This window comes from Biomphalaria glabrata, chromosome 7, assembly GCF_947242115.1.
Source record: "Biomphalaria glabrata chromosome 7, xgBioGlab47.1, whole genome shotgun sequence".
NCBI classification, from domain to species: Eukaryota; Metazoa; Mollusca; class Gastropoda; family Planorbidae; genus Biomphalaria; species Biomphalaria glabrata.
Genome location: NC_074717.1, coordinates 40,449,610 through 40,476,952, shown reverse-complemented (window position 1 = coordinate 40,476,952; position 27,343 = coordinate 40,449,610). Strand labels below are relative to the sequence as shown.

The 27,343-nt window shown below is 30.9% G+C and overlaps 2 protein-coding genes across 18 annotated transcripts in view; both read right to left on the bottom strand.

Annotated features, from left to right (window-relative positions):
- LOC106077918 (nuclear pore complex protein Nup93-like) overlaps positions 1 to 9,091 on the bottom strand; it is a 29,988-nt gene extending 20,897 nt beyond the window's left edge. Inside the window, exon 1 of one of the 9 annotated variants that reach the window (XM_056034507.1) lies at positions 8,969 to 9,091. Coding sequence is in view for 2 of the 9 variants with exons in the window: in XM_056034499.1 (XP_055890474.1) it covers positions 2,751 to 2,821 (71 nt within the window). In the remaining 7 variants the exon portion in view is untranslated. Of the gene's footprint in view, positions 1 to 1,121; positions 1,290 to 1,859; positions 1,877 to 2,750; positions 3,099 to 8,782 lie in introns of those variants that run through there. The other 8 variants (XM_056034500.1, XM_056034502.1, XM_056034503.1 and 5 more) reach the window with 8 other exon arrangements.
- A 2,034-nt stretch (positions 9,092 to 11,125) lies between these two features.
- On the bottom strand, positions 11,126 to 27,340 carry LOC106077926 (transmembrane protein 64-like). 9 transcript variants are annotated; one of them, XM_056036579.1, is made up of 7 exons: positions 27,214 to 27,340; positions 20,692 to 20,828; positions 19,804 to 20,061; positions 19,375 to 19,636; positions 17,759 to 17,993; positions 16,849 to 17,010; positions 11,126 to 16,605 (listed from the first exon to the last, which is right to left on the bottom strand). In XM_056036579.1, the coding sequence occupies exons 3-7, from the start codon at positions 20,033 to 20,035 to the stop codon at positions 16,459 to 16,461; spliced, it is 1,038 nt and encodes a 345-aa protein (XP_055892554.1). In that variant the 5' UTR covers positions 20,036 to 20,061; positions 20,692 to 20,828; positions 27,214 to 27,340; the 3' UTR covers positions 11,126 to 16,458. The 9 variants fall into 9 exon arrangements, with proteins under 9 accessions (XP_055892554.1, XP_055892556.1, XP_055892553.1 ...); XM_056036581.1 differs by lacking the exon at positions 27,214 to 27,340 and adding an exon at positions 27,054 to 27,183; XM_056036578.1 differs by lacking the exon at positions 27,214 to 27,340 and adding an exon at positions 26,845 to 27,027.
- Between the last annotated feature and the right edge of the window lie 3 nt (positions 27,341 to 27,343).

Here is a 27,343-nt window from a genome sequence, read left to right as displayed (position 1 = left end):
TCTGAGATAATTTTTTTTTGTTCATGAAAGCTCTTTTAAAAAATGTAGGCTTTATTTGTGTATTGTCGGTTTGGAATTTTTATCAAACTGCCTAGATGTAGATCTATCATCTAGTACAAGTATACAGTTATATAGTGTCATACTCCCATTGTGCTAGATTATAGACCTAGATCTAAAGATTTCTAGTAGATAAGAATATATTCAGGAGGCGAAATTAATTATATTTATAAATTTATAATATTACAGTGGCTGAGTGGTTGAGTACAGAAAATAAAGACTCTAGTTAAGAGCTAGATTTAAATAAAAATCTAATTGAATACCGGTAGTATGTCTAAATGTTGAACTAGACACAAAATAGATAGAATCTTAGTTAGACTTTAGTATTAGGCCAATATTAGAATATAATGCATCCTATGTTTGGGATCCCTCAACTCAAGAAAACAAAGAAACTCTAGAACAAATTAAATACAAAATAGAGAAGTGATATTTATAACAAATAATTATTCCAATTTGATTTAAAGTAACACCATTAGTAAAATCACTTAACTTTGAGACATTTCAGTACAGAAGAATAAAAAGTAAAGTAGCTATAATACATAAATCACTAATTAAAGTATAACTTACAAATAGAAAAAAAAATTAAAAAGACACAAAGATTCTAACGAAGCACTTTTGATTTATATATATATTATTATTTTATAAATTATTCCATACAGCACTAGTGCTCCTTCTTTCCTAGTGCCTATTAGAGAATTGAATGGGTTGCCTGAATCAGCCAGGAAAACCAACAACTTAGCAGAGTTTAAAGGAGTTTTAAGTCATTAATTGACATGCATGACTAGATTGACACTTGTGACCATAAATGTGTCTACAGGACGTAGAGTGCGTAGAGTCATAGATCTAATTTTATAATTATCTTCTTTTTTTAAGTAATGTCTGTAAGTCAAAGTGTAATTAGTAATATCTTAATAATCTTATAATTTATCTAGAATCTAGATTTAGATCTAAGTTTTACATAAAGATAACTTGTCTTGGTATAACTTTAATTCTTTTACTAAACTAAGACTAGATTGTCACTACTTAGTTAGACTTAACACTAAGTAAATTTAAGTTTTACTAACACTAGATTCTAGTCTAGTCTCTACTTAACTCTACTAGTAGTCTAGTAGATCTAGACTTTAGAGACTTTAGTGCCTCTAGACAGTCTAGACTGTCACTTTATTATAGAGTTTATAAGAGTCTGACTAGACTTGGCACTGCCACTTGCTTCTCTTACTCTTAGTATTACGACTATACTAGAATCTAGATCTAGCTAGTGACAGTGACTGACAGTCTACAGTCTACTCAAGACGTCTTCTTGAGTCTTAGTTTAACATTTAGAGTTAGACTTATAGTAGATTCTTATATTAGGCACACCGTATTTGGGAACTAGGTCAAATTTTTATTTTATTTTTTTATTTGGTGGCGGTTTAACTTACAAAAAAACTGAAAGCAGATTCTTATTCTGCAGCTAAGGGCTATAAAAATAGCTGTGTTTCTTTGAATTACCACTCATAGTCAAGATTTTATTTTAAAATAAATTGGGTCACTTCATGCTCCTATAATAAAAACAGTTTTTGTGCTTTCTCCTTTAGCGCACATTGAGCACCGTTAAGAAACACCACTATGTTATTGCTAATAAATTATATCTGTGTTAATTAAAAATTATTTAGATTGTATTAAAAGAAGTAGATTCACTTCTGCAATATGTATTTATAGTATATTGCCTCTCTATCTGTCTGTCTCTCTCTCTCTCTCTCTATATATATATATATATATATCGTTTATATAGTTTATTTATTTATATATTATATGCCTACCTATATAATCTATGTGTAGATACAGACAGAAATAAATCTATATAAATTATAGATCTATAAATTAATTATTATAATTTAATAAACATATTTTCAACTAGGCTACATGTATTCTCTGTCTCTTAATTCCCATCCAAGGACCCTCTTGTTTTCATAATTTGGATGTGTTCGTTTTGTTACACCTTAACATCCCCTCCCTCCCATAGATGCTTATAATTCTTTTCATGACTCTCTCCCCCTTCCCTCCACTGCCTGTATGATAGGTTGTGATACTACACGTTTAGTGTATACCTCTCCTCACCACCAGCGCTCGCCTGGCGTGATCACCTGCAGTAGGCATGGTCTCTGGCTTCAAATTAGCTGCCCGCACTTTTTCTTTCATTCATAAATTATATATTCTAGATATCTCGATCTAGGTCACGTTTATTCATTGAAAAAAATCATAGATTTATTAATCCCAATAATATTTCTTATTACGATTTTGCCTTGTGCACTATAGGAGAATGTGTTAAATTTCATTATTATCGTTGAAACACCTCCTTTTTTAGTTTTATTTAACAGCTAACAGTATGAATGTGATTGGAATGTCTTTCTAAAGATGTTTGGAAGCTTATTTTGATATATCCATCAGCCTACGATAAAACAGGCTAATAATATAGCCTTCAATCCTTCATCCCTTATATGGGTATGAATTGCCGGGGGAGGTTAAAACAATAGCATTACATACTTGGTTACCGAGAATCTAAAAAACTGCCATCTGCTTTGGAAAAGCGGAACAAAAATACAGGAACTTATCTAAAATTGGACATGCACTGTCCCGAAACGTTGTTTTTAGCTCCAAACATAAAAACAAATTAATAATACTAGGTAGTTCGATAAAAAATTCAAACTCACAATATACTAATAAAACCTATATGATTGAATAGGGCTTGAAAAAACATTTCCAACCATACTAAATTTATCATTGTATGACAAGTGGAAGGGGAGATATTAATTTTTATTTGAGAGGGGGAAAGTCTTGATTTTTTAGATCCATGTCATTTCTGTTCACTACCGGAAGTTGAATCAAACTGGGAAATAGGTCAAGAGTATTTTTTTGTTTGTGCTGCCAATTTATCTAATTTTGTGACAAGAATGATCCTCAATTTTTTTCTAATTTTGTTTTGAGTTTCTCTTTATTGCATGTAACATTGAATCAATTTTGAATGTATTGATAGGATTAATAATTATTATTTAAAGAAATATAAGTGTACTCTTATTGAATATATAGTAAAACACTATTTGTAATTGAAAAGTACTTATGTTTGTTAAAAATTCATTTTGAAAGATTTAAATCTTGAAAGATAATTTTTTTTTATTTAAGTGTCTGGTATCTATACTTTTAAAGTATGAATTAATTATTATGCTGAAAATATTATTTAAAAAATTGAAAAGTAATGCTTTGATTTTAAGTAATTTTTGAAGAATGAAGTAAATAATTTTTAAATCTATATCAAATCTGCAACACAAGTTAATGAAGAACATAATTAATATTATGAAAAGAATAGATGCATTCTAAATATTAATACCTAATGCATGATTTTATATAAGAAAAATGTCTAGATATTCTATTTTATGGGTTGATTATTAATCAAAATAGATTTTTTTTATTGCAACAAATGTTTGTTGTTGTTTTTTTGGAAATAAAATAGCATATTTACAATCATAACAGACATCAGCAAATCAATCAAATAAAATTAAAATACATTTAAGGAAATGTAAAATATTATCACAATTAAAGAATAATTATAATCTCAGCATCATCCATAATTTTTCTAATAGGCTATGGGTAATCTCACAGATTCTTAGATTATTTGCTGTTGTAAACAATATATTTTCTTTAAGAATAGGCACACCAACATCTTTCAAAGCAGCTTTTATTTCATTTGCCATTTCATTTCTTGCTCATCTGTCCACACTAAATTAATTAATCCATAATAATTTCCCCACATCTTTTTCTTGGTAAACAAAAAGAAAATTTATCTCTTGCTCGTCTCTTTTTTAGTGCAATAATAATTTCCCCACATCTTTTTCTTGGTAAACAAAAAGAAAATTTATGTCTTGCTCATTTCTTTTTTAGTGCAAAGATAATGCAAGCGTTGTTGCCATTGACTTTTGTCTTACCATCTAAAAATAGCCATTTTAGCATTTGGTGCTTTTCATGATAATAAATTAAAAAACCTAAGATTCTTTCAGCCCAAGTATTGTGGTGAAGCACATTTTTTTATACATACTAATGGGCCTGATAAATCCCTTTGTAATGAGAAACTCATTAATATGCCCAGTGTAGACTGAGGTATAGTTTGATTTAAAAATTGAGTGGAGTTTACTAACAGTAGAGATATCATGATTTGATAATTAATTTAGAGGACAACTAAAAGCATTAATCTGAGAGTTAAATAGAAACTCTGGTGAATCTAGCAATTTTTAATGCAGTGTAAAGTGTCCTTGATGTTTCACCTAAATGTGAAAAACAAACCATAGTATTGCCTTTAAAAATGTAATTCAATTTCTTATATTTTTGTATTTAACAATAATAGCTATATAATATTTTAATCAAAAAATCTTAAAATTAATAGTAATAAAATATAATAATAATAATAGTAAAAAAAAATTATAGTGAAATAATAATAACCTAACTAGAGTAGTTGATAATTATATGATGCAAACAAAGCTTAAATTCTATGAACATTACCAATGACTAGTGGTACAAACTTATTTAAAAGATAACTAAGAATTTTTTAAAATTGTATAGATTACATTAAATCATATATTGTATTGAATTGGAATAATTAGAAAATTATTTAACCTTATGTAAAAATAATTAATTTTATATTTAGATTAATCAATTGCTTTTAAAAAGAAATTATTCAAATCATAGATGGCGGAAAACAGATTTTCTATTGAAAATGCATTTTTGAAGTTCATTGTTCATTTTCTCCATATATACAACATCTGTGGTATATTTCCTTTTACTGATGGGTAGACCTATGTTTGTGGAAGCTTCACTAGCAATATTTTTTTGAAATTCGTTTTTATAAGAAATTTGTGCATTTGTGAATGTCATGAAGTATGCAAAAAAAGACACACAGGATTTACTTTTGGATTTATGTGCTCCCCTTTGAAAAGGTAAGAAACATATAAACCTATATCATTACTATGAAATAATGCATGCTTACTGTTTAGAAATGATTGTTCTAAATGATAGAGAAAAAAGAAAAGAAATTAAGTTGTTAGTTTATCTTAAAAATAAAAAAAAAATAGCCTCGATGCCATTTCATAATTTGTGCGTCGTGAAACTATGCATACAATTTTATAAAAATATCATTTAAATGGTACCAATTTTAGTTTCAAAACACGTTTATTTTTATTTCAGCAATCATAGTGTTTTATTTTTTATTTTTTTGGTGTATAAAAAAAATAAAGTTTTAAAAAAAAACATGTTTTTTTTAAAGCCCATCGGAAGTGTGTCGGGACAGTTTGACCTCATCAATTTTTTTCATCGTGCTTAATTTTTTATTCATTCTCGCGGAATAAGTGGAACCGACAACATCTATTAAGCCTTATCATAGACTGAAACTATAACAGACCATTTTTTTTAAATAATATCAACTGCTTAGGTAAATATTTTACATTTCACTACGAGTGTCGTTTGTTTTCATTTCAAATAACATCATGACTCGGGAAATGAGTCCTTTTTTTTTCGCTGCCAGCGTGCGCGGATCTAGACTAGATCTAGACTAAGATAAAGATTTTAGATCTGGATCTTTGTTTAAATATAATTAATAGTAATTTGTTATAGACTTAGATCTACATCTTAACGTGAAAAGGTCTAGAGATCTAAATATAGTCACTTCTAGTTCTAGTAGTAGTACTTGTCGTAGCTAAGACTAAGTAGTAGATAGTGAAGTAGCGATGTACACACGCGTGGATCAGACTAGATCTAGATCTAGATCTGTGTCTAAATATAATAATATAATTCATAATAACTTATAGATTTAGGAAATCTGAGATGATTTAGAGCTAAATCTAGTCATTTCTAGTAGATAGTCAAGTAGCGATGCACACACGCGTGGATCAGACTAGATCTAGATCTAGTCTAGTCTCTAGATTAAATGTAGATCTAAAATTGTATATCTGTGTCTAAATATAATAATATAATTCATAATAACTTATAGATTTAGGAAATCTGAGATGATTTAGAGCTAAATCTAGTCATTTCTAGTAGATAGTCAAGTGGCGATGCACACACGCGTGGATCTAGCATCTAGACTAGCTAGATCTAAGTCTAAATGTAGATTAGATCTAAGATTTCATAATAGATTCTATGTCTAAATATAATTCATAGTAACTTATAGAATTAGGACTATATCAGTAGATTTTAACGTGGAAAAATTCTTAGATGATTTAGATCTAAATCAAGTCATTTCTAGTAGATTTAAGTAGATAGTCAAGTAGCGATGTACACGGGCCACACGCTTGGATCAAGACCCTAGCCTAAGTCTAAATATATCTCTACGTCTAAATATTATTCATAGACTTAAAACTAGATTTTAACATTGAAAATAATATGAGATCTAATTTATTCTAAATCTAGTCATTTCTAGATCTAGTAACTGCGATGTACACGTGTAGATATAGAATCTTGTCTAAGTCTAAATGTAGATTAAATCTAAGATTTTATATCTAAATATAATTCATAGGAGCTTATAAACTTAGGGCTTAATTAGATCTCTAAATCTAGAATTCTAGATCTACATCTTAAACTACTTAAAGTGGAAAAAATCTAGATCTAGTCAATTATACTATAGAGAAGAGATTCAAGTAGGTAGGATACTTGGTAGTTCTAGATTAATAGATCTAGATGATAGAGCTAGAATGTAGATATGTCGGCAAAAACACTTTTTTTTTCCTTTTAAAGATCTAAATCTAGGCATAAATCTAATAGATTACTAGATCTAGAAAGATTAAATAATTTTTAAAAACTATTAGCTGTGTATAGGATAGAGACTAAATATAGATCTACTTATATGTTTTATGGACATAGTTAAAAATAACAACAAACACATAGAATCTATTTTATAAACCAAATAAGAGTTGTTTTTATTTCTTTTCTCAGCAACAATTACAACAAATACAAAAATTGAGATCATATGAGATAGTAAACAGAATACATCATGTACTATGCAAATACTATTATTAGGACTAATATCTATAAGCCTAGACTAGAGTCAGAGTATAGTAGTCTAGAGTCTAGACCTAGATCTAAAAATTGATCAAGAACTAGAAGAGATCTAAATCTTGATAATATTTCATTTAATATAAGATCTTTTCTAGTCTAAAATTATACATCTATAAACTTTATCTAAAATTGATATATATATATTAGTTTGTTAAAACATGAAGATATAAGAAAAAAAAAAGACTTTTTATGGTAGGGTGGGGCGAGGGGGGAGGGCTAATTTATTAGTTATAAATATTTTTAAAAATTGTTTGTTTGTTTTTTCAAATGGTCTATAAATATACTTTACTTTGTGACATAGTTTTCTGCTAATAATATTGTGAATTTGTAAAATTCATGGAATATTGGACATACCCTCTGTGAATGATGGATTTTTCATTATTAGGGGTAAGTGTGTTTGATCTCATTTTTATGGTCTAATACTTGTCTGATGATAATGAATGAACCATATTTGGATTCCTCTGTTCTTGGGCATTAAAACTGATATATAATATGTCAAAACTGATACTGGTTTTGTTTTTCAGGATGATTATAAAGTATCATTTGCAACCATTTTTTTTTACGGAGGGGGTGGGGTCTGGGGAGGCTAATTAATAGGCATAAATGTTTTAAGAAACTAGTTTTTATTGTTTTTTTCAAATGTTCTATAAAAATATTTTACTTTGTGACACATTTTTCTGTTAATAATACTGTGAATTTGTGAAATTCATGGATTTTTAGACATATCTTCTGTGAGTGATGAATTTTTCATTATTAGGGGTAAGTGTGTTTGACCTCATTTTTTCAAGTTAAATAATTGTCTGTTGCTTCTGATTTTATTTTTTTTGAATTCCTCTATTCTTGGGCAATAAAATTGATATATAATATGTCAATAATAGCTAATTTGAAATTAGTCAAAAAAATGGTCCTAAAAGTAGAATGTTGAAAGCTCAATCTGTTTTCCGCCATATGGTTATAAATAGGGGGCCGATTGAGATGGATTTAAATATGTACTGACAGTGATGGATGTATATATGTTTTAGCAAAGCTCTTGTTTTCATGGATAATTTTGTTTCTGCCAACTTGTCCAAAAATATAGTGTTCAGTGCTGAAAAATGTCAACTATCGATAATTGGTCACATATTTGAGTGAATCGAGAGGACTTCACTCGAGGACGTTTTTCTAATTAAATCTGATTGAAAATATGCTTCTAAGTTATCAATTACGAATCTTTAAGTAATTACCCAGATGAGCCTCTTTTTAAAAAGGTGAAACACGGATTATTTCAATTGACAAACATGAAAACAAAAATATGCAGTCATTTGATCTTCATTTTAATAAAAACAAGCCAACACTGGAATAATCGGGACATGCCATTTGAAAATATTAACATTCTAGAGCACATTGAGCACAAATTTTGTAAAAAAAAAAAATAAAAATGTAATTTTACTATGAAATTCAAAATACCAACGTTTATGGACCTATGCAGGTTTTATATGAAAAATGTAATACTACTTCCGGTGTTTATACGCGGATTTCGAACTCACTAATAATACACAAAAAAAGCGACGTGTTTCTTAAAGGAGAATTCGATGAGCTGTGCCTAATATAAGAAGCTACTATACTAACTATAGTCTTAGTGAACTTACTTATTAAATTAACTTACTAGAAAAAAATAGATCTACTTAGTGTCTTAGTGAAAGTTAGAGTGTAGTCAACTGTAGTCTACTCAAGAGTCAAGTCACTCACTCAAGACTACTCATCACTTCTTATTTTAGATCTTGATTGAAAGTCATTTAGACCTAGAGTCTAGATTTGTAATCATTAAAAAAAAAACTATACGGAACTATACTTATAAATATAATAAAGATATATATCTAGTCTATATTCTAGACTTTAGATCCTAGCAACTTTATATTTCATAAACAGTCCAATGCACCGCCGAAATGAAAGCATCCATTTTTGTTATTTATAGAAAAGACGGTGTTAGATTAAAATAACACACCCCAGAATAAATCATACTTGTATTTAGATCTAGAGCTCTTATATAGAAAATTATCCAAGTCTTTTTTTTTTTTTTAGTGATTTACCTATCAAACTGAAAAACGATATCTTCAAATTACTGAATGCAATAAAAAAAAAATACTATAAAAACTGCCTACTAGGTAACTAGACTCTATATTTATCTAGATCTAGATCTAAATATTGGGTTCAAAATGTTTTTGTGTAGAATCTAAAAAAACAAAGTTTTTCTTTAGTATTTTGTCTTTTCAACACCGCATCATATATTTAGCACTTCGACCATTAACTAAACTATTTATTTTAATAATTAATAAAGTACTTTATGATCAGCTGTGGTCATTCTATTGAATGCCTAATCCTTCCCTAGGCAAAGTAAGGAAACGTAGAAATCATTTCTCACTTTGCCTGCAAGTTTCAGACCTATGGCTTAAAAAAATTAAATTCCAGGTTGCTTTTTAAAAAAATCACTTGCAGTGAGTTGCAGAGCTCTTAATGAAGAATGCAGCTTTGTCAAATCGTTTAGCACTTTTTTTTGCATATTTTTTGACAGTCTTTTTCATTAAAATCTATATAGACAAATTCTTTGGCCTTTTTTCTTAGTACCGATAAATTTTTTTTTTTGCCTATGAACAACAGTAATATTTTGTTGATTCTTCATGAGCTTACTTCACTAATGCAGAAATAGTTTTCCCTGTAGTATCATTGCTCTTAGAATGTTTATTTCATCTTTTTTTAAAGTAAAAGTAGCTTCTGGTATAGTTTTTTTTTTCTTTTCAAAAGCTTCACTTAGAAGATGCTTAAATTGGTAATTGTAAAATTGTCCAAGTGTAAGGGATCTAAAATCATTCTAATGGCTGCTGATCTTCTGTTAAGTTAGGGGCAGAGCACTCTTTACTGGTGAAGAAACTATCTTTTCAGTACATGTGAAAGTAAGAGGTTTGATTTTTGTTTAAGGACATGTTTTTCTAGGAAAATTTGGGCCAAAATAAAATTGTTTCTTTCATTTGTTTCAATAGTTCCATACGTTGTTTCAGATCTGAAACTTATTACATACCAGACAGCAGGCTGTGAGGGGATGGAAGAATGTATGGTTCAGGTACTATCCCAGACAGCAGGCTGTGAGGGGATGGAAGAATGTATGGTTCAGGTACTATCCCAGACAGCAGACTGTGAGGGGATGGAAGAATGTATGGTTCAGGTACTATCCCTGACAGCAGGCTGTGAGGGGATGGAAGAATGTATGGTTCAGGTACTATCCCAGACAGCAGGCTGTGAGGGGATGGAAGAATGTATGGTTCAGGTACTATCCCAGACAGCAGGCTGTGAGGGGATGGAAGAATGTATGGTTCAGGTACTATCCCAGACATCAGGCTGTGAGGGAATGGAAGAATGTACAATGGTTCAAACTCAGTACCATTGTGATGACAATCTGAAGACCATAATGCATCACCAAGCAGCCACCTTTATTAAAGGACTTTTCTAGGTCATTAGAAAAGAATTATAAGGATTTTTAAGAATTATATTAGAACATTTGGAATGTGGCTCATCTTCTTCTTCCTCGTTCTCATTTCTATGTTGGAGCGTTCAGATGGCTTGACCAATAGGTGAGATGAACTGCGCAGTGGTTTCCAAATCAGGGAGCTCTCCATATACTTTTTCTTTCTATTGCGGTGTTTTGGGGCCAGTGTCTTGTTCTGGTCTCTTGGTAAAGAGTGCAGTCCTGAAAGACATGGTCAGATTTCACTAGTTCCAATATTGAGCTTCCGGTTTATTGATTATAATTTTCTAAATATTATATTTAGATAGTAGGAAGTACAAAAATATTTAAATCAATTTTTAAATTTTCCTTCTGTCTCGATTAATATTTTTAAAAAAATCTATTTTATACTTTTGAAATTCCTAAATCTAGAGATTTTGATTTTATTAACACTGAAAGACCACACTCAAGCTCAGACTACATATATTAAGATACATGCAAACTTCAGCAGACAGTTAATTTTTAGTCTTTTTATTATAATCTGTCTCGATGTAACAACCAATGTATAAATCATTGAAATCACTAGAACAACTTGATTACAAACAAGTGGTATCTGCTGTATGTTGGCAGAAGGTTTGGTGTAAAACAAGTTTTGTTAATAATGTGTTTATCTTCTAAATCACATTCAATACAATGGTGAAGAGTGAGTACAAAATGTTCATAACAATGTCAACAAATGATGGGAAGCAGCACACCATGTGCCAAGAAGCCAAAAAATTAATAAAATGTAATCAATACTTAGATTTTCTGATGATCAATTTATATTTTAGTAAAACAAGTTATGAGCCATTTATTGTGATAGACAAAGTTATATTATATCAAAGACTTTTACTACCATTTTATAAAATTATTGTTCTTTTTCAGTTCAACACACTAGGCATATAAATATGCTTTTAAATATTCTGTTCTCTAACTAGTAAATAGACATACTAGTTAAAGTATAATCTCCCCATCCACATGTACATCAAGCAGGATTTATGTTGCCAGGGCTGAATGATGTGCATTAAGAGACCTGCAATTCTAATACTGTTTAATTAGTTAGGTTAAGGCTAGATGGTAACTGTAAGTAGAATCTAAAGTGTTTTTCTAAAATCACAGCAGAGAACACTGTTGCAATGTACAGCACTCTCTAGGACAAAACAAGTTCTCAAGGCTATTTCATTTTATTACTGACTATGAATTTTTTTTTTTTGGGTGCACTTTAAGTAAATGCCTTTTAGTCTTCTGGATGCTGACCTAACTTTAGGTCTACCACAAAAGATGAAATTCTAATAGTAGTCTCAAGAAGAGATGTTTTATAGCAATCCACATTTCTCAAATGAAGGAATGAAAAGAGAACACAACCCTTAGAACAAAGCCCTAAATTCATCTGATTAAAAAAATACATAAAAAATTGAACAGGTACCGAACAATGTTATTCTATAAAAAGATAGATGTCTGTGTGAGCAATGCAAACAAAAAGAAAAATGTACAAGATTTCAGTAAAAAAAAAAGTTTCTTTAAACAAAAAAAAAAGAGATTTTTTGGAATTACACATTTGAGGTGAAAACAAAAGAGGAATATGAAAATAAATATAATACTAGTTCAAATATTTAACAATTATATGCAATAAAGAAAAGAGACATGGTATCCACTGAAGGTAGTCAGGTGAGAGATATAATACATATAGAGTGTACAAAATATGACTTAATCAGAGTTGAAATATGTTATAAAAAGTCTTGTCACAACAAAGATTTAAAAAATGTTAGTGTATGGGTGCTGTAGCACCTCTGCTTAATTATGCCATTAAGTTGTTAGCGTGTGTTAACATCCACACTCTGCAAACCCTCTGGACTAAAGGTGCATGAGATGAGGTAGGACAGATTTCTTTACTTCTGCTGTGAAAATTTGGTTCCCATTACTGTACAGTTGGACAAGCCAACAGTCAACATAATGAACAAATCAGGTGTCATTTGACTGAAAAACATTGAATTATTGTGAGACTTTGACCATCCCATGAAACCCAAACCAACTCCTGTTACCTTAACCCTGACCCCTTACTAATTAGATAAAGGACCAGAAAGGGATTTTTAATAAATTCATCACACATCCATAATGTCATCTTCAAAGTTAAGATTTATCACACAAAATAAACAGAGAGGTGACAATGAATGATATAAACAAAAGTTTTTACAGTGTATAGATAATAAGAAGTTGTCGTATAAACAAAAAAATTTTTTTTTTTTTAAACCCTGATGTCATAAAATTATTTAGACACCCAATTAAATGACTGGAGGAAAGAAGCATGGTGCTGTATAGTTTCAAAGCTGATTGACTGTATGTCATTCTTACAAATGCCTATAACTTAAGGTTGAATAAAAAGTTCTATTATCAAATGTTATCCACAAATCATTACAAATCTATGCAGACTATGGATTAACCATATGAATTATCTCATGATATTATCTCATCTCAAACAAGTAAATAATGCCACACTACCAGAATGTTCAAAGATTTTGTACCGGTACAATAAATAATGGTAAATTCATTGTTTGAAAAAAATTACATGGCTAATTAAAATATATATTAGCAGATATAGCAATATGAAATAAAACTTAGTAATTGAAAAAAATAAGAGCCTAAAAAAATCTTTGGTGACATTTTGCCTATTTCAAATAATCCTAAGAAAAAAAAAATGCAACATCTAGATAATCATAACAATATTAACCCAAATTGTTATGGCTTATCGTAGGTCAAGTGTAAGATACTCTAATTCATTTTAAGAATAACCAGTGACCAAGTAAAAGAACCAACCTAACACCTGTAGAAGAAATCAGAAAGAGAAGATGGGACTGGATTGGACACACTTTGCCAACAAGGCAAGCATTGAAGTGAAACCCACAAGGCCAGAGAAAGAGAGGACGTCTTAGAAGCACCTGGCGATGCGAACTAGAGCAGACACTTTAAAGTTTGGTCACACCTGGAACAAGATGGAAAGGATGGCACAGGACAGGGGACTATAGAGATCTATTGTTGGCGGTCCATACTCCAATAGAGTGATTGCCGTAAGTACTCCAACATAAACATATACCACCTCTATCAATGAGATTCTACAAAAATCTTTTGCACTTAAGGACATATTGAAATTTTAAAATGTGATCTAGTGGTTCTTAGGAGTTTTACTTCATTTGGGAAATTCAAACACTCAATCAGTGGAAGGGTTGCAATGGACATTTGGTTAGGCTATTGAGGCAATTATTTTGAAATCCTCGAAAGAAACTCACTAAGAATACTTAAATATTCAGCAAACATAAATTTTAGAATTTTATTTTTTTAAATCATCAAATGTTTTTCTCTTTTATCATACAACTCCTGTTCTTAAAATGTTAGTCAAGGCATCATTCATACAAAATGGTTAGGGTTAATCTGTTCTAAAAATATAAAGCTTTAAATTAAGAAAATAAAAATAAGCATCAAATCTGAATAAAACCAAGAAATAAAAATCTGCATCCAGGCAAAAAATAAAAAAAATAGTTATTTATATATAATACTTTTAATTAATGTGTCCCAATATATTTCAACACAACCAGACTAGTTTGAACTCTTTTTATACCACACAATGTTCTACAATCTGATCTATTCAGAGCCAATACATTGATTGAAACTTAATAATATTGATATTTGTTTTTAATTTAATTTCTTAGTTAAATCTTTTCAGAATAAAAAAAAAAGTTACAAATAGAATTAATCCAAACTATTAAGAACAGCTGTAATTATTAGTGTAAAAAAGTTATTGTTTTTGTTAGAAACTTAAAACTTTTTACTGCGTGTATCTTCTATTAAACCTGGCAGAAAATGTCACTGGATTATAACCTGCCAGACTGCTTAAAAAAAGTACAGCTCATAAGTTTAGTTTAATAAAATGTCCACAAGATTTGTTAGTTTACACAAAAGTGTCAGACTTACAAAAAGACTATTGTGGTATAAAAAGAATAAATTGATAAATATAGAAAATGGTATAATGGGTGAAGAGGCTATTGAATAAATTCACAACATAATTTGTTACTAATCATTTCTCTTCCGAAGAAGAATTAGTACAAAATATAATTCATTAAGGACTATAAAACAACCAGAATTTTTCCGTTTCACTCTATTAGCTTTTAACAGTATTTTATCTCATATAATAAACAAAAATCTTTGAACAAAATATTCTTCTTCTATCAGCTTTTTGCTGCTGAGCTGTCAGCTCTTTTGCAGACTGTGCCAAGCAAGAATAATTTGCTGTTTTCTTCAGTTGTTCAGCACTGCCATACAGAGTAGTGGTTTTAGGCTGTAGTATCAATCTATCAAGACTTTTTTTATTTCCTAGTTCAAGATATCACTAATCACTCTTCTACACAATTTCTTTGTAATTAAATACAATTAACAAGGATAACAATAACATCAGATCCTGGTTAAATTTAGTATCAATCTATCAAGACTTTTTTTATTTCCTAGTTCAAGATATCACTAATCACTCTTCTACACAATTTCTTTGTAATTAAATACAATTAACAAGGATAACAATAACATCAGATCCTGGTTAAAAAAATTTTTTTTTTTTCTTGGAAAAATCAAATAGAATAATTGAGAACCATTGGGAGACTTGAAACTAAGCAATTTTACTTCTGTTTGTAAATCCTCCACATTTAAAAAAAACAAAAACAACTGACATCCATGAAGTGCAGCTGATTTGAAGATTGTTGGTAGACAAAGAGGTTATGATGTGCTGATAATCTGGGAAGTGTGTCACAAAAAATGGAGAAGGGAATTGATAGAGGTGTCTAAAAGTAGTGACCATTGACAAATTTCAAAAATGGATGTCTATGTACTATTATTGTGTTAAGAAGAACAATGTCTTTTAAACCAAAATTCTGAAAGTTTTTCCTTAGCCATATAAGTTTTGTAAAAAAAAAAAAAAACAATAAAGAAAAGGAATAACGATCGTTCTAATGGGTTATAGTGGTGAAACACTCAACATCATATGTTTATTTTGATTGTATAAAAATTTTCTCTGCTTATGATTACCTTGCTAATTATTTCTGGTGCTAAGTTTTATAAAATGTAAAATACAAGAGATTTACTCTATTGCTTTATAATGTTATAAAAACACACATCTAATTTTTCAATTTCACTTGATTCACTTTTATAACATTTTCATCCTGGTACCTTCATATGCATTAAAATCTTTGACTCAGTATTAATATCTTTTTTTTTAATGACTTCATTTGTTAGTAATGCAGTATGCTAAAAAAAAATGGGAGAACTCAAAGTGAAAACAACAAGCAATGTCTGTCATCCAAATGGATACCAAAGTTTACAGTTAATTTGAACAATCTCAAGTGACTAGTGTGAAGGACAAAAGGGAGTCAATGCAAATAAATAAAGGAAGACAGCTAAACAATGCAAAAACATATTTACAAGTACAGTCCATTTTGGTTAATCTGACCCACCAGGACACATTACTTTTGATCCTGACTAGTTGGTCCAATCACATGAACACGTCCTGTGTTACAAGTTTGGTTTCACACTTTATTATTCATGACAAAGCAGACTGGATTTGACTGTATTTTAAACTCCTCATGTAATAATAGTGTTAGCATACTGTACAATAGTCTGCAATTCAACAATTTCCCAAAAATGGAGTGTCTGAGTATCAAGTGAAGGTTTAGGTAAAAAGTTGAGTTGATAGTGAGTTAAGTAAAACTTAAATAAACATAGAAGCAGGAAGGAGTGTATTATGACTGGAACCAGTTATTAAAATGTCATGAGCTATTTTCCACATAGACAGTTTTGAGGCAGTCATCGTGAGGAAGGGGAGGTGAGGATTTTTCAGATCCATCCATGGCTTTCTTTAATTCAACTCTTGCCTTACGCACCACAAACCACAGTAGGATTACAGTTACGAGAATCTGAAAATAAAGTTAAGTAAGTTTGTTTATACAATATTCAATATAGCAATAGTTGATTGGAAAAAAATAGGCCTAAAAACAACATAATCACATTTTTTTAAACAACTTTCAAGATTTATTTTTTTTTACAGAAGAATAACATTTGAGCTAAATTAAACTTAACACCTTGACAATAAAACTCTTTGAACTTTTTTTTTTTTGTGTTCTTTTGGATTTCAAAATCTGTAAGCCCCAGAAAATTACCTGACTGCCAAATATGAAAAACCCAGTCAGCCTGTTGGAGTCGTCTGCCATGAGATCCTGCATATTCCTTAATGTGGAGCCCATGTAACAATTCAAAACATTCATTGGTACTAAGCCACCCACACTGGAGATCAAATATCTTGGCAATGACATGGAAGACAACTGCAGAGAAGTTTAAAGTAATATAATGAATTATAGGCAAAGCAAGAAATAATTGTACTAAAGAATAATATAATAGCATGGGATAGTTCTTTTCAAATATTAGCATACAAAATGTGTAGATTTTTATATTTTTAAAAATCTGTAATTTCACAATAAAGTCATACGAGAGGCAAGATCTTGATTTAATGCAATCACAAATATGTAATTTTTAGAAGGTATCTACTGCAGCCCAACATTACAACATGACTTAACTGGAGTGAATAGGGTGATACAATTAATTAAGTACAGCAACAAAAAGCTACAATATGTTGATCTTATACTTTTAGGAATAATATTAATCCAAGAAATTTTTCTGGAAAAAATGAAAAGAACATAATTCTAGAAAGCAATGTCCTAACATAATATAAAGTAATTTTGCTAATGGTCCCAGAAGATCCTCTTTCAACACAGAAAAAGACTCAAATATAGTTCAGTTTAGCTTTCTCTATTTTTGGTAATTGTATTTTCCTTTTCAGTTACTTATCACAATAGCAATAATCTTTAAGTTATTTTTTCTTACTGACTGTAATTTTACTCAATATTAAATATATTGAAACTGATATATTCCTATTCTATTTTTTAAAATAAAACTCTAAAAACACTAAATAATTACTGACTTTATTATTATTATGCAGTGACAAAAATTACCAATTCTCAGAGCTTTTAATTTTCTGTTTACTAAAAATGTCTATGTCAAAATGTGACCTACTGAGAACAAAGCATTCTGAAGACCAAATGGTATGGGAGTGAGACGGGTCAAGGCCACAATCTTCATGCCATGTGGTCCACTGACAACATTGATGATGGCCTCTACTTTATGTGAATAAAACTTGGAGCGCATATAGTCTAAACACAATAACCGCATGGTTGGCGTAGATATACTCAGTCCTAGAGTCACACAGAAAGTAACGGCAAGTGGTCCATAGAGAAACCCATACAAGTAACTGCAATGATTAAAAAAAGTTTCCTTTTATAAGTTTTATTACTCCCAATGCTAAAACAAAATGTACAACTTATGCATTTACAAATATTTTGTGAAAATTTTTAAATAAGATAACAAATTTCATAAAATCTTGACCAACAATCAATGTTTTGAAAACTTTTAAATATTAGGTTATCTGTAAAGTAACTGGGTAAAAAAAAAAAGCAGTATTTAAAAAATGTGGAAGCAATACAAACGAGGATTAAGACAAGGAGACGCACTTTCCTGCATGCTTTTCAATTTAACACTGGAGAGAGTTATAAGAAATATACACATAAACACAAGGGGAACTATTACTAACTACTTCAGGAGAGAAAACATGGGTCCACAACCAACAGGGACGACATACAGCCAACCTCTACAATACCTTGCTTATGCCGATGACATTGCCTTATTGGGTAAAGAAACCTCTGACATCGCTAGAGCCTTCATACAACTAGAAGAAGCATCTCGACCAGCAGGACTTGAGGTCAATGACAGTAAAACCAAGTACATCACAATGACAAGAGACAATCAAACAGAGGGACAAAATATCAAAATCAAAGACCACGAATTTGAAAACGTCCAAACTTTCAAATATCTAGGAAGTACTATTAATTTAAAAAATGACCTACTAACAGAAATAAAGGAAAGAATAGCAGCAGGCAACAGGGCATTTTATAGCACCCACCATTTACTTAAGAGCAAAATGATTTCAAGTAAAACCAAGAAAATAATATACAAAACTATAATAAGACCAGCAGCAATGTATGGAAGTGAGACCTGGACACTGACAAAGACATCTGAAAATTTACTTAACACTTGGGAAAGAAAAATTCTTAGGAAAATCTGTGGTGCCATACAGGATGAAACAGGGTGGAGGACACGCACTAACCATGAGTTATATCAATTATATGAAGACCCACCAATAGTGAACGAAATCAAAAAGAACAGACTACGTTGGGCAGGTCACCTTGAAAGAATGTCAGACAACAGAGGGGCGAAAATCGTATACAGGCAAAAACCAAAAGGCAGGCGACCCAAAGGCAGACCCCGAATGCGATGGATAGATGACGTGGAAGCAGATCTGAAGCAGCTAGGGGTTAGGGCGTGGAGACGAAAGGCCCAGGAGAGATCTGAATGGAAGGATGTGTTAAAGCAGGCCAGAGCCCTCCATGGGCTGTAGCGCCACTGGGATGGATGGATGGATGGAAGCAATACAAAATATGCTTACATGTAATATCTAAAAACAAATATGCTAACATGTTGTATCTAAAATAACATATGCTTACATGTAGTATCTATTTATTAAAATTTAAGGAATAATTAGTCCAGTAAACACTTGATTAAGTTTTAAAACTTACCCTGAAGTAACCATGAGCAGCGAAAGACCCCAAGCTATAGGAAATGAGATAAGGATGAACAAGGCTCCTAGCACTGACAAGCTGACAACAGGATCAACATGTTCTAGCCACAGAAGCAGTGACCGGATGTGTTTATGACCAAAGACCAGAATTACCACAATAAATATAATTACACCTATGGAGCATAGTGTAGCCCTGTAGCATCTGTCACTAGAATCTGGGGAGTCTGTAATGATTGCATGCATAAGCACACTGCTTGTACCTAGACATAAAAGAAAACAAACAATAATTAGCTTTTGATATTTCAAATACATAGATCAGCAGCTTTCAAAGGTTTCACATGATCAGAGAGCAAAAGATTCTGTTTCTAAATCATCTGAAGGATAGGTTAAAGGTATAGTACTGCTTATTGCACAACATTAGAAATACCTGGAACTTGCTGATCCTTGATACAAGTGCCATTCTGTGTAGATACTTTTAAAGAGGTTTCATCTTTCAACTGTGTTTTTTCATCATGGAACAAGTCCTTCTGAAAACCAGATTTCCAGCTAGACTTAGTGTCACTCCTTTGGATGTCATCGACATGAACAGGCAAAAAGAGAGCATCTATCTCAGAGGATTCACCCAGGAAAAGCTCAGAGTTGATTGAGAATGAAGTCATAGTAGAGTTTGTTCATAACATCAAAACTGCAGCATTGAAATGAAGATACAAAAACATTTTTATGTCCATTATTATTTATTAGCAAATGTAGTTCACAAAATAGTGAGGAAGCGAGAATTTCTTTCTTCTGTCACTCAATGAAATATTAGGAGGAGTGGTGGCTGAGGGGTAAAGCGCTTGCTTTCCAAATCAGGGTCTGGATCCTGGTGAAGACTGGGATTTTCAATTTCGATATCTTCAGGCACCCAGCCCTAATGGCACCTGACATTAGTTAGGGAAAAGTAAAAGTGGTTGGTCATTGTACTGGCTACATGACACCCTCGTTAACCGTAGGCCACAGAAACAGATGACCTTTACATCATCTGCCTTACAAGGTCTGAAAGGGGAACATTACTTTTTTTTTTTTTACAATGAAATATTGAGAACATTTGACCATTGCTTGATTTATATCTATCTATAACTTTTTCAAACTAATGTTTGTAATCAGATTTAAGAGTTTAATGCAGGAATTTAATTTGTTTTTCAGTTTTTCAAAGGCATAAATCACATGAAATTAGCTTGAAATTGTGACCCCCCCTTACTTCAATCTATTCTTTCAAATGTGATAAGCTGTATAATTACAAATCTGGCCCATACTTAAAAATTAACTTTCCTACCTGTAAAGTAACAGCCTTCCATGCTTTGACATCCAAGCCAATCAACCAACTTCAGGATGTTTGCTTCAAACAGCTCTTTGATCAATGAGACCTAAACCAAATCAGTTTATTTGCATTGTCTACTCTATCATCACCATCTGTGTAGAGCAAAAAACTTTTTTTATAACTTTTGACAACAACTTCAAAGTTTTACATGCATGCTGCATGACTAAGACATGATCTTATATTGCTAAGTGAATAAAGTTTCGAATATCTCTATTATTTTATTTTCAAGTAGGAAAATTAAATGGTTAATTTTGTTTTATATTCTAAAACTTTTCATTATGGCAATAATGAATTATAGAAGTAGAAAAAAATAAATATGGCTATGCAAATGGAACAGTCTAAACACAAAACAAAACTATTGCTTATACTGTAATTAAATTGGATGCATGGTATGACCTTCTATAGGAATGAAACTGAAGTTAAACTGTGCATTTCATAATCAGCGTTTTTGCATTTGCACTGATGAACTAAAACAAAAAATACACGAGTCTATCTAAAGAGCAAACTCTACTAATGACCACTCATAACTGACATTTATAAAAAGAAAACTTTTTGAATATTGCATAACTAGGGTAGTTTTATATAAATGAAAAGTGAATCAGTCCTGAAATAATACATTAATTCAAAATACACTATGCAAATTTGGTATAACAGCTTTAAAAATGGATGCCTTTGAAAATCTATCATAACACAAACAACCAACAAAAGTAACCATGGCATAGTAGTACATTAAAATCTAGTATAGCTCCTACTCTTAGCTATCTATTAGTGTAAACAAGATAGATGATAAGTACAAGCATGACAGATGATAATATAAACTTCAAACAAGAGAGTCAATCAATACCAAGCTGTTACTCAGACTTCTTCACAAATACAGTGTGAAGGAATCCTTTACACTACAATCACTTTTAAACACTTTCTTTATAAAAAAAAAAAAAAGGGAAATAATATCTCAGATATTAATGAGTAGATTTTGATACAGTTTATGTTGACTAGAGACATAGATCAATGTCACACAAACTATTTAGTCTCATTAGTTATACTGAAGCATGCACATTTCCTCTCAAACCATTTCTTTGCCATAAAGTAGATATGGAATGCACACTTGTTGTCATGGCTTAACATATCTCACTTGTAAATGATCTCATTTAAAACAAATCAATATCTTATAGCAGGCTTCCTATAATATTTTGCAATGAAATTGTATTAACACAAAAAAAAAAAAGCATGGAACTCATGTATGTCTACTGTTGTACTGAGTCAGTTAAAAACACACAAAACAGGCTGAGCTAAAATGTAAAACAAAAAATAACTAGACAACTCAATCAATACTTTAGACATAAATGACAAACCTTTATAAGTGCAGCATGAATAATGAGCTTGTAATTAAGCTTATTATTATTCACACACAAATGAAACATAAGTAATCAGCCTCATAGTAAACTATGAACAAACAATATTGACAATCTAACCAGAATGAACTAATGCTTGTGGAATGTATCTTTTTTTTTTGTTTTGAGATAAAACTTTAGAATTTTGTTTTAAATTATGCACTAACAATAGTTTACCCAATTTTAAGTTTTTACTACTTATCAAATGTCTGGACATAAACTGTATCGTTGAAGATAAAAAAAAAAGCTAAATAATTTGTATAATGTAAACTTAATTTTCAGTTATGTGTATATGAGTTACTAGCCTGACATTACCCGCGGCCTGCGGGTCTAAGTTTGTCTTTACTAATCTAGTGGATTGGATTTAAATGTATGTTAAACGTAGCTAATGATCCTTTCAAGTTTTTTCTCTTTCGCTACGAAAATAAAATTAGTTTTGCGAAAATGGTTTTACCCGGAGCCGATACATACATATCTATTAAAAACGAAAAGAGCGATATCTTTGTTAAATGAATGGGATTATAAAGAGAACAATTAAACGAAATAATTTTTAGTACGCGATTCATGAATGAATATAGATCTAGGCCTATCTCAACCCGGCTTCGCAGCTTTCGTAAACGAATGCAGTCTATTAAAAATGCTTTAGAAAACCAAATTTGAATGTTTATTTGATCAAAATATGAAATGAATGGACTATAATTAGTATGTTCATGTGTTAAAGTATAAAACTATCTGTGCGAAGAGAAGTTTTATCAGCTTAGAGTTGAATTAGAGTTTTAGATCTAGGGATGGGATTATAAAGTAAACAATTAAACGAATTAATTTTTAGTAAGCGATTCATTACGGTATTGTCTAATGAAAGAATGTTCGTCAGGAAATCTGAAGTCACAGATATAAGGAACTAATTAATGCAAAAAATGCTTTTGAAACACAAAAATTGAAGGTTAATTTTATTATATAATGAAATCAATGGTTCTTCTTTTGTATTTTCATGTGTCAAAGTAAAAAACTATCTGCGCAAAATGTATTTGTTAAAATTAGATCTAGGTCTAAATCCTTTCGATCTTTTCTCATGTCAACATTGTAGACATGGCCTAGATCCATAAAATACTATAGCTGTAATAGAGTCAGACAACTTTATTTTTTTTTTAGGGTCTTAAGTTTGTTTTAGGGCTACAATACATACACTACGGTCTAAGTTGGTACCCAAGAAACATTCCTGCCAAGTTTTATCAAGATTTGTCAAGCGGTTTTGATGTCTATAAATAACATACATACACCTCACATTCTACTTTATAGTATAGATAATTTAAAACAGTTGTCCTAAACAAGACTTTTTTTAGCCACCACACTTTGCAAAAACTATTTCTACATTTCAAAAACATTCAAGCATTCATTTTTAGCATTAATAAAATATCTGAGTAAAAGGTTTACGAGCTAAGTATCTATCTGTTCCATTTTACGTCTCGAAAAACTATCTTTTGCCTAGCAACTTCTCATGTGACTAAAGAGGCCAATCATTGATACACAGATACAGTCACAGATTGGGCATCTATAATCACCAGGCATTGTTACACTTTCATCCTTCTTTCTACTTTTGCCATCTGCAATCCAAGACCCTTCCTTTAAGCTTGCTCTTCTTGCAGATCTAACCAATGTCTCTTTTTCCCAACTGTTAGTGTCAATTTTGAGAGCTTCATGCTGCATTTGCATTCATCAGTATACCTTAAAAGCGGAACTCCTGCCTTCTCAGATGATAATACAGAATGTCTTGTAGGAGTCAACCTTGTGACATTCTGTGAACATTACCTAGCCAGCCAAGGCGCCTGCTGCTGATAACATTACGGATGTCGTGGCAACCTGCTCTTCGCAGCACTTCCTCAATGGTTCTTTTATCCTACCACCTTATTTTAAAAAATCCCTCAATGGTTCTTTTATCCTACCACCTTATTTTAAAAAATCCATCTTAAGCATCAGAAGTGGAAAATATTCAACTTTTTTCTTGCCAAGAGTAAGCTGACCATGCTTCACTACCATATAACAGAGTGCTCATTACACAGGTCTGGTAGACTAGGGCTTTGGTATTGGTAGTCAACAAGGTAGTCTGGTGAAGACTTAGGTTTTGAATTTTGAAATTTCAGGGCACCCCTGAGTCCACCCAGCTCCCATTAGTTCAGGAAAAATAAAGGTAGTTGGTCGTTGTGCTGGCCACATGACACCCTCGTTAACTATGGGCCACAGAAACAGTTGACTTTTACATCATCTGCCCCATAGATCGCATGGTCTGAAAGGGGAACTTTAACTTAACTGCAGCTAAACATTATAACATGACTTAATTGGAGTGAATAGGGTCATGTAATTAGGTAATGCTACGAGATACAAAATGTTGATCTTAAACTTTTAGGAGCAATATCAATCCAAGAAATTTTGCTGGAAAAAAAAAATGAAAATAAAGTAATTCTTGAATAGTCTATGTTACGAGCTGATGAGACTCTTAATTATACACCAACAGACTCATATATAGTAGATTATGAAGACTTTTATCTGGAGTAACAATTAATAACATACCAATAATAACTTCGTTTACTTTACTCCATTTTAGATTTTTCTCCTCCCTCACCCTTTCAACACGCATTCGCACCATTCCACATTCACGCTATGCGGTGCACGTAACACTTTACTTTACTTATCACGAAATCTACCATTTTGTTTGTAGGTCATAGTCATTACTCACTAGTGCAAGAAAGAAGCCTTATGAGAAACAATCTAATTTTGCTTCTATATAAGCCAGAATGAAACTTGGTGTATCTTTGTAATTTTGATAACAAGATTTGTGTAATTAATTGGATTATGGTAGTATATTCACCCTACCCCTAAACCTAGTCGTACTCTTATTTCTCTTTGTGAAAATAAGGATGCGTTTTTCTAAAACCATGCCTTGTCTTATTATCATGGAATAGGAAACTGAGCCATATGCCAGCCAACAGGCAATAGGCCAGTAAGCTATTCTCATTCAAGTAAGATGTTCACTTAAACTTTCCTATAAAGGATCTAACAATCAGCTCAAAGCTAAAAGTGTACTCAAGTCAAAAGATTTAGATATATGTATATATATATATATATAACAGTCTCAGACGACAATAATTTAATACTGGTACCAACAAAACATCCAGTACTCTCTTTAACAGTTGTTCCTTTTAAAACTAAAATGTTTCGATCACAAGTAGAGACATAGAAGCCCAGGCATATTGTTGTGATTTCAGTCAAAATTCAACCTTAAATCAAGTTAGTCAAAATCTATATTCAATACCAATATGATAATTTGAGTAGTCTAAATGTTGGAAAAAAATGTGTCCTACATTAGTTAAACTGAAGTAAATGTAACCTAGGTCTAAATATAGATCTACATTATAGATAGGCATCTATGAGTATGATCATCAATATGATAGTCATAGATCTAGAATCTAGATTTAGATTCTAAGATACTGTTGGTAAAGTAAAAATTAGATTGACTAGTAAATGATAAGTACTGGTAGTAGATCTATATAGACCTAGTGGAATCTAGCGATGATGATGATTATTGTAATGAGTATTAATTTAATAAGATAAGATAAGATAATTTTTATTGATCCAATCAAATGGAAATAAGTTTGACTACAATAGACAACCTCAGCGAAACTACTGTACAATAACAATATAGATCTATGCAAATACGAACAACATTCACACATGAAACACATACACACTCACAACCAGCACTTAATAAATTAAACTTCTATGTACTTCTCAATGACGACAGATGATCTTGTAACACTCTGACCAAAAGTGGGATGAAGGAGTTTTTAAATCTTTCTGTTTTAGTCCTAATGGAAAGGAGACGACCACTTCGTTCAGATCTGATGTAACAGTGGTTTAATGGGTGCAGTTTATCTTTAAGAATAGTGAGTGTTTTGGAAAGACATCTTTCATGAAAAAGCTCTCAAGAGATGGTAGCTGTGTTCGAGTGACATGATGCTTTTTTAATTAGTTTATTAAATTTAGTCTAATAGAATCTAAGTCTTTGTAGTTTATGCCAGTGAAGTGTTACCATACCAGCAGGTGATGGCAAAGTTAATTAGACTGCTGATGGTTGCTGTATAAAAAAGTTTAATGATTGTTTTCTCGATGTTAAATTTCCTTAGCTTTCTAAGATAGAAAAGTCGTTCGTGAATTTTGGTGTAAAGGTTTTGACAGTGTTCACTCCATTTCAGTTTGTTGGTGGTGGTTGTGCCTAGGTATTTATATTCTTAATATCATAGAATCATAGATTAGATATATAATATATAATTAATATAATATATAGTCATAGATGATGATCTTTAGAAATAAAATTAAAGTATTTAAAGTAATATGATGAAAATGACATTATGATAATTATGATAATATTAATATCTAGAGATCTAGATTAGATCTAATCTAGTTCTAATAGCATAGGGACAGGGATAGGCCATAGTATTATAATTATATAATATAGATCTATATAATAATTAATATAGAAATAGATACTAATACTCAACTATTATTTTATTATTATAGAATCATATAGATCTAATACTATTTTTTAGTACTAATAATAATAAAAATAAATAGTTTTATTTATACTGATACTCTAGTCTATTATTAATCTCTATAGTAGTCTATAGTGACTATAGTCTATAGAGTCTAGGAGTCTAGTTACAATAATAGTATAGTGACTCGTAACTCTAGTCTAGATCTGGATTATACTGGATAGTCACAGTGCAGCTGACATTACATTTACTTTACACAGCTTAATTCGGCTAACATTTAAATAAAAAGATAACGATAAGCCTACACAGCACTAACAGTCTTAGATTCTGATCTAGATTTATGCTATTTATAGTAAAGAATCGAGGTCAGAGTTATTACCTGGTACTTTAGATAGATCTAAACTTTCAACAAACAAGAGTGGATTCAGGGACAGGGGGAAAAAAGTAAGATCTAGTCAGAATCTATAATAGATCTATAAATAAATTTAGGTCTAGATACTGTATCTAACTCTAGATTAGATCTGATAATACATTTATACCGTGTAGTAGCTGTATCCATATAGATCTACAGATCTAGATCGATATATCTATTATCTAAAATTTACTGAAAAACTGCGTGTTTTTGCATATTTATATTCATATTGACAATTTACAAAATAGGGAAAATCC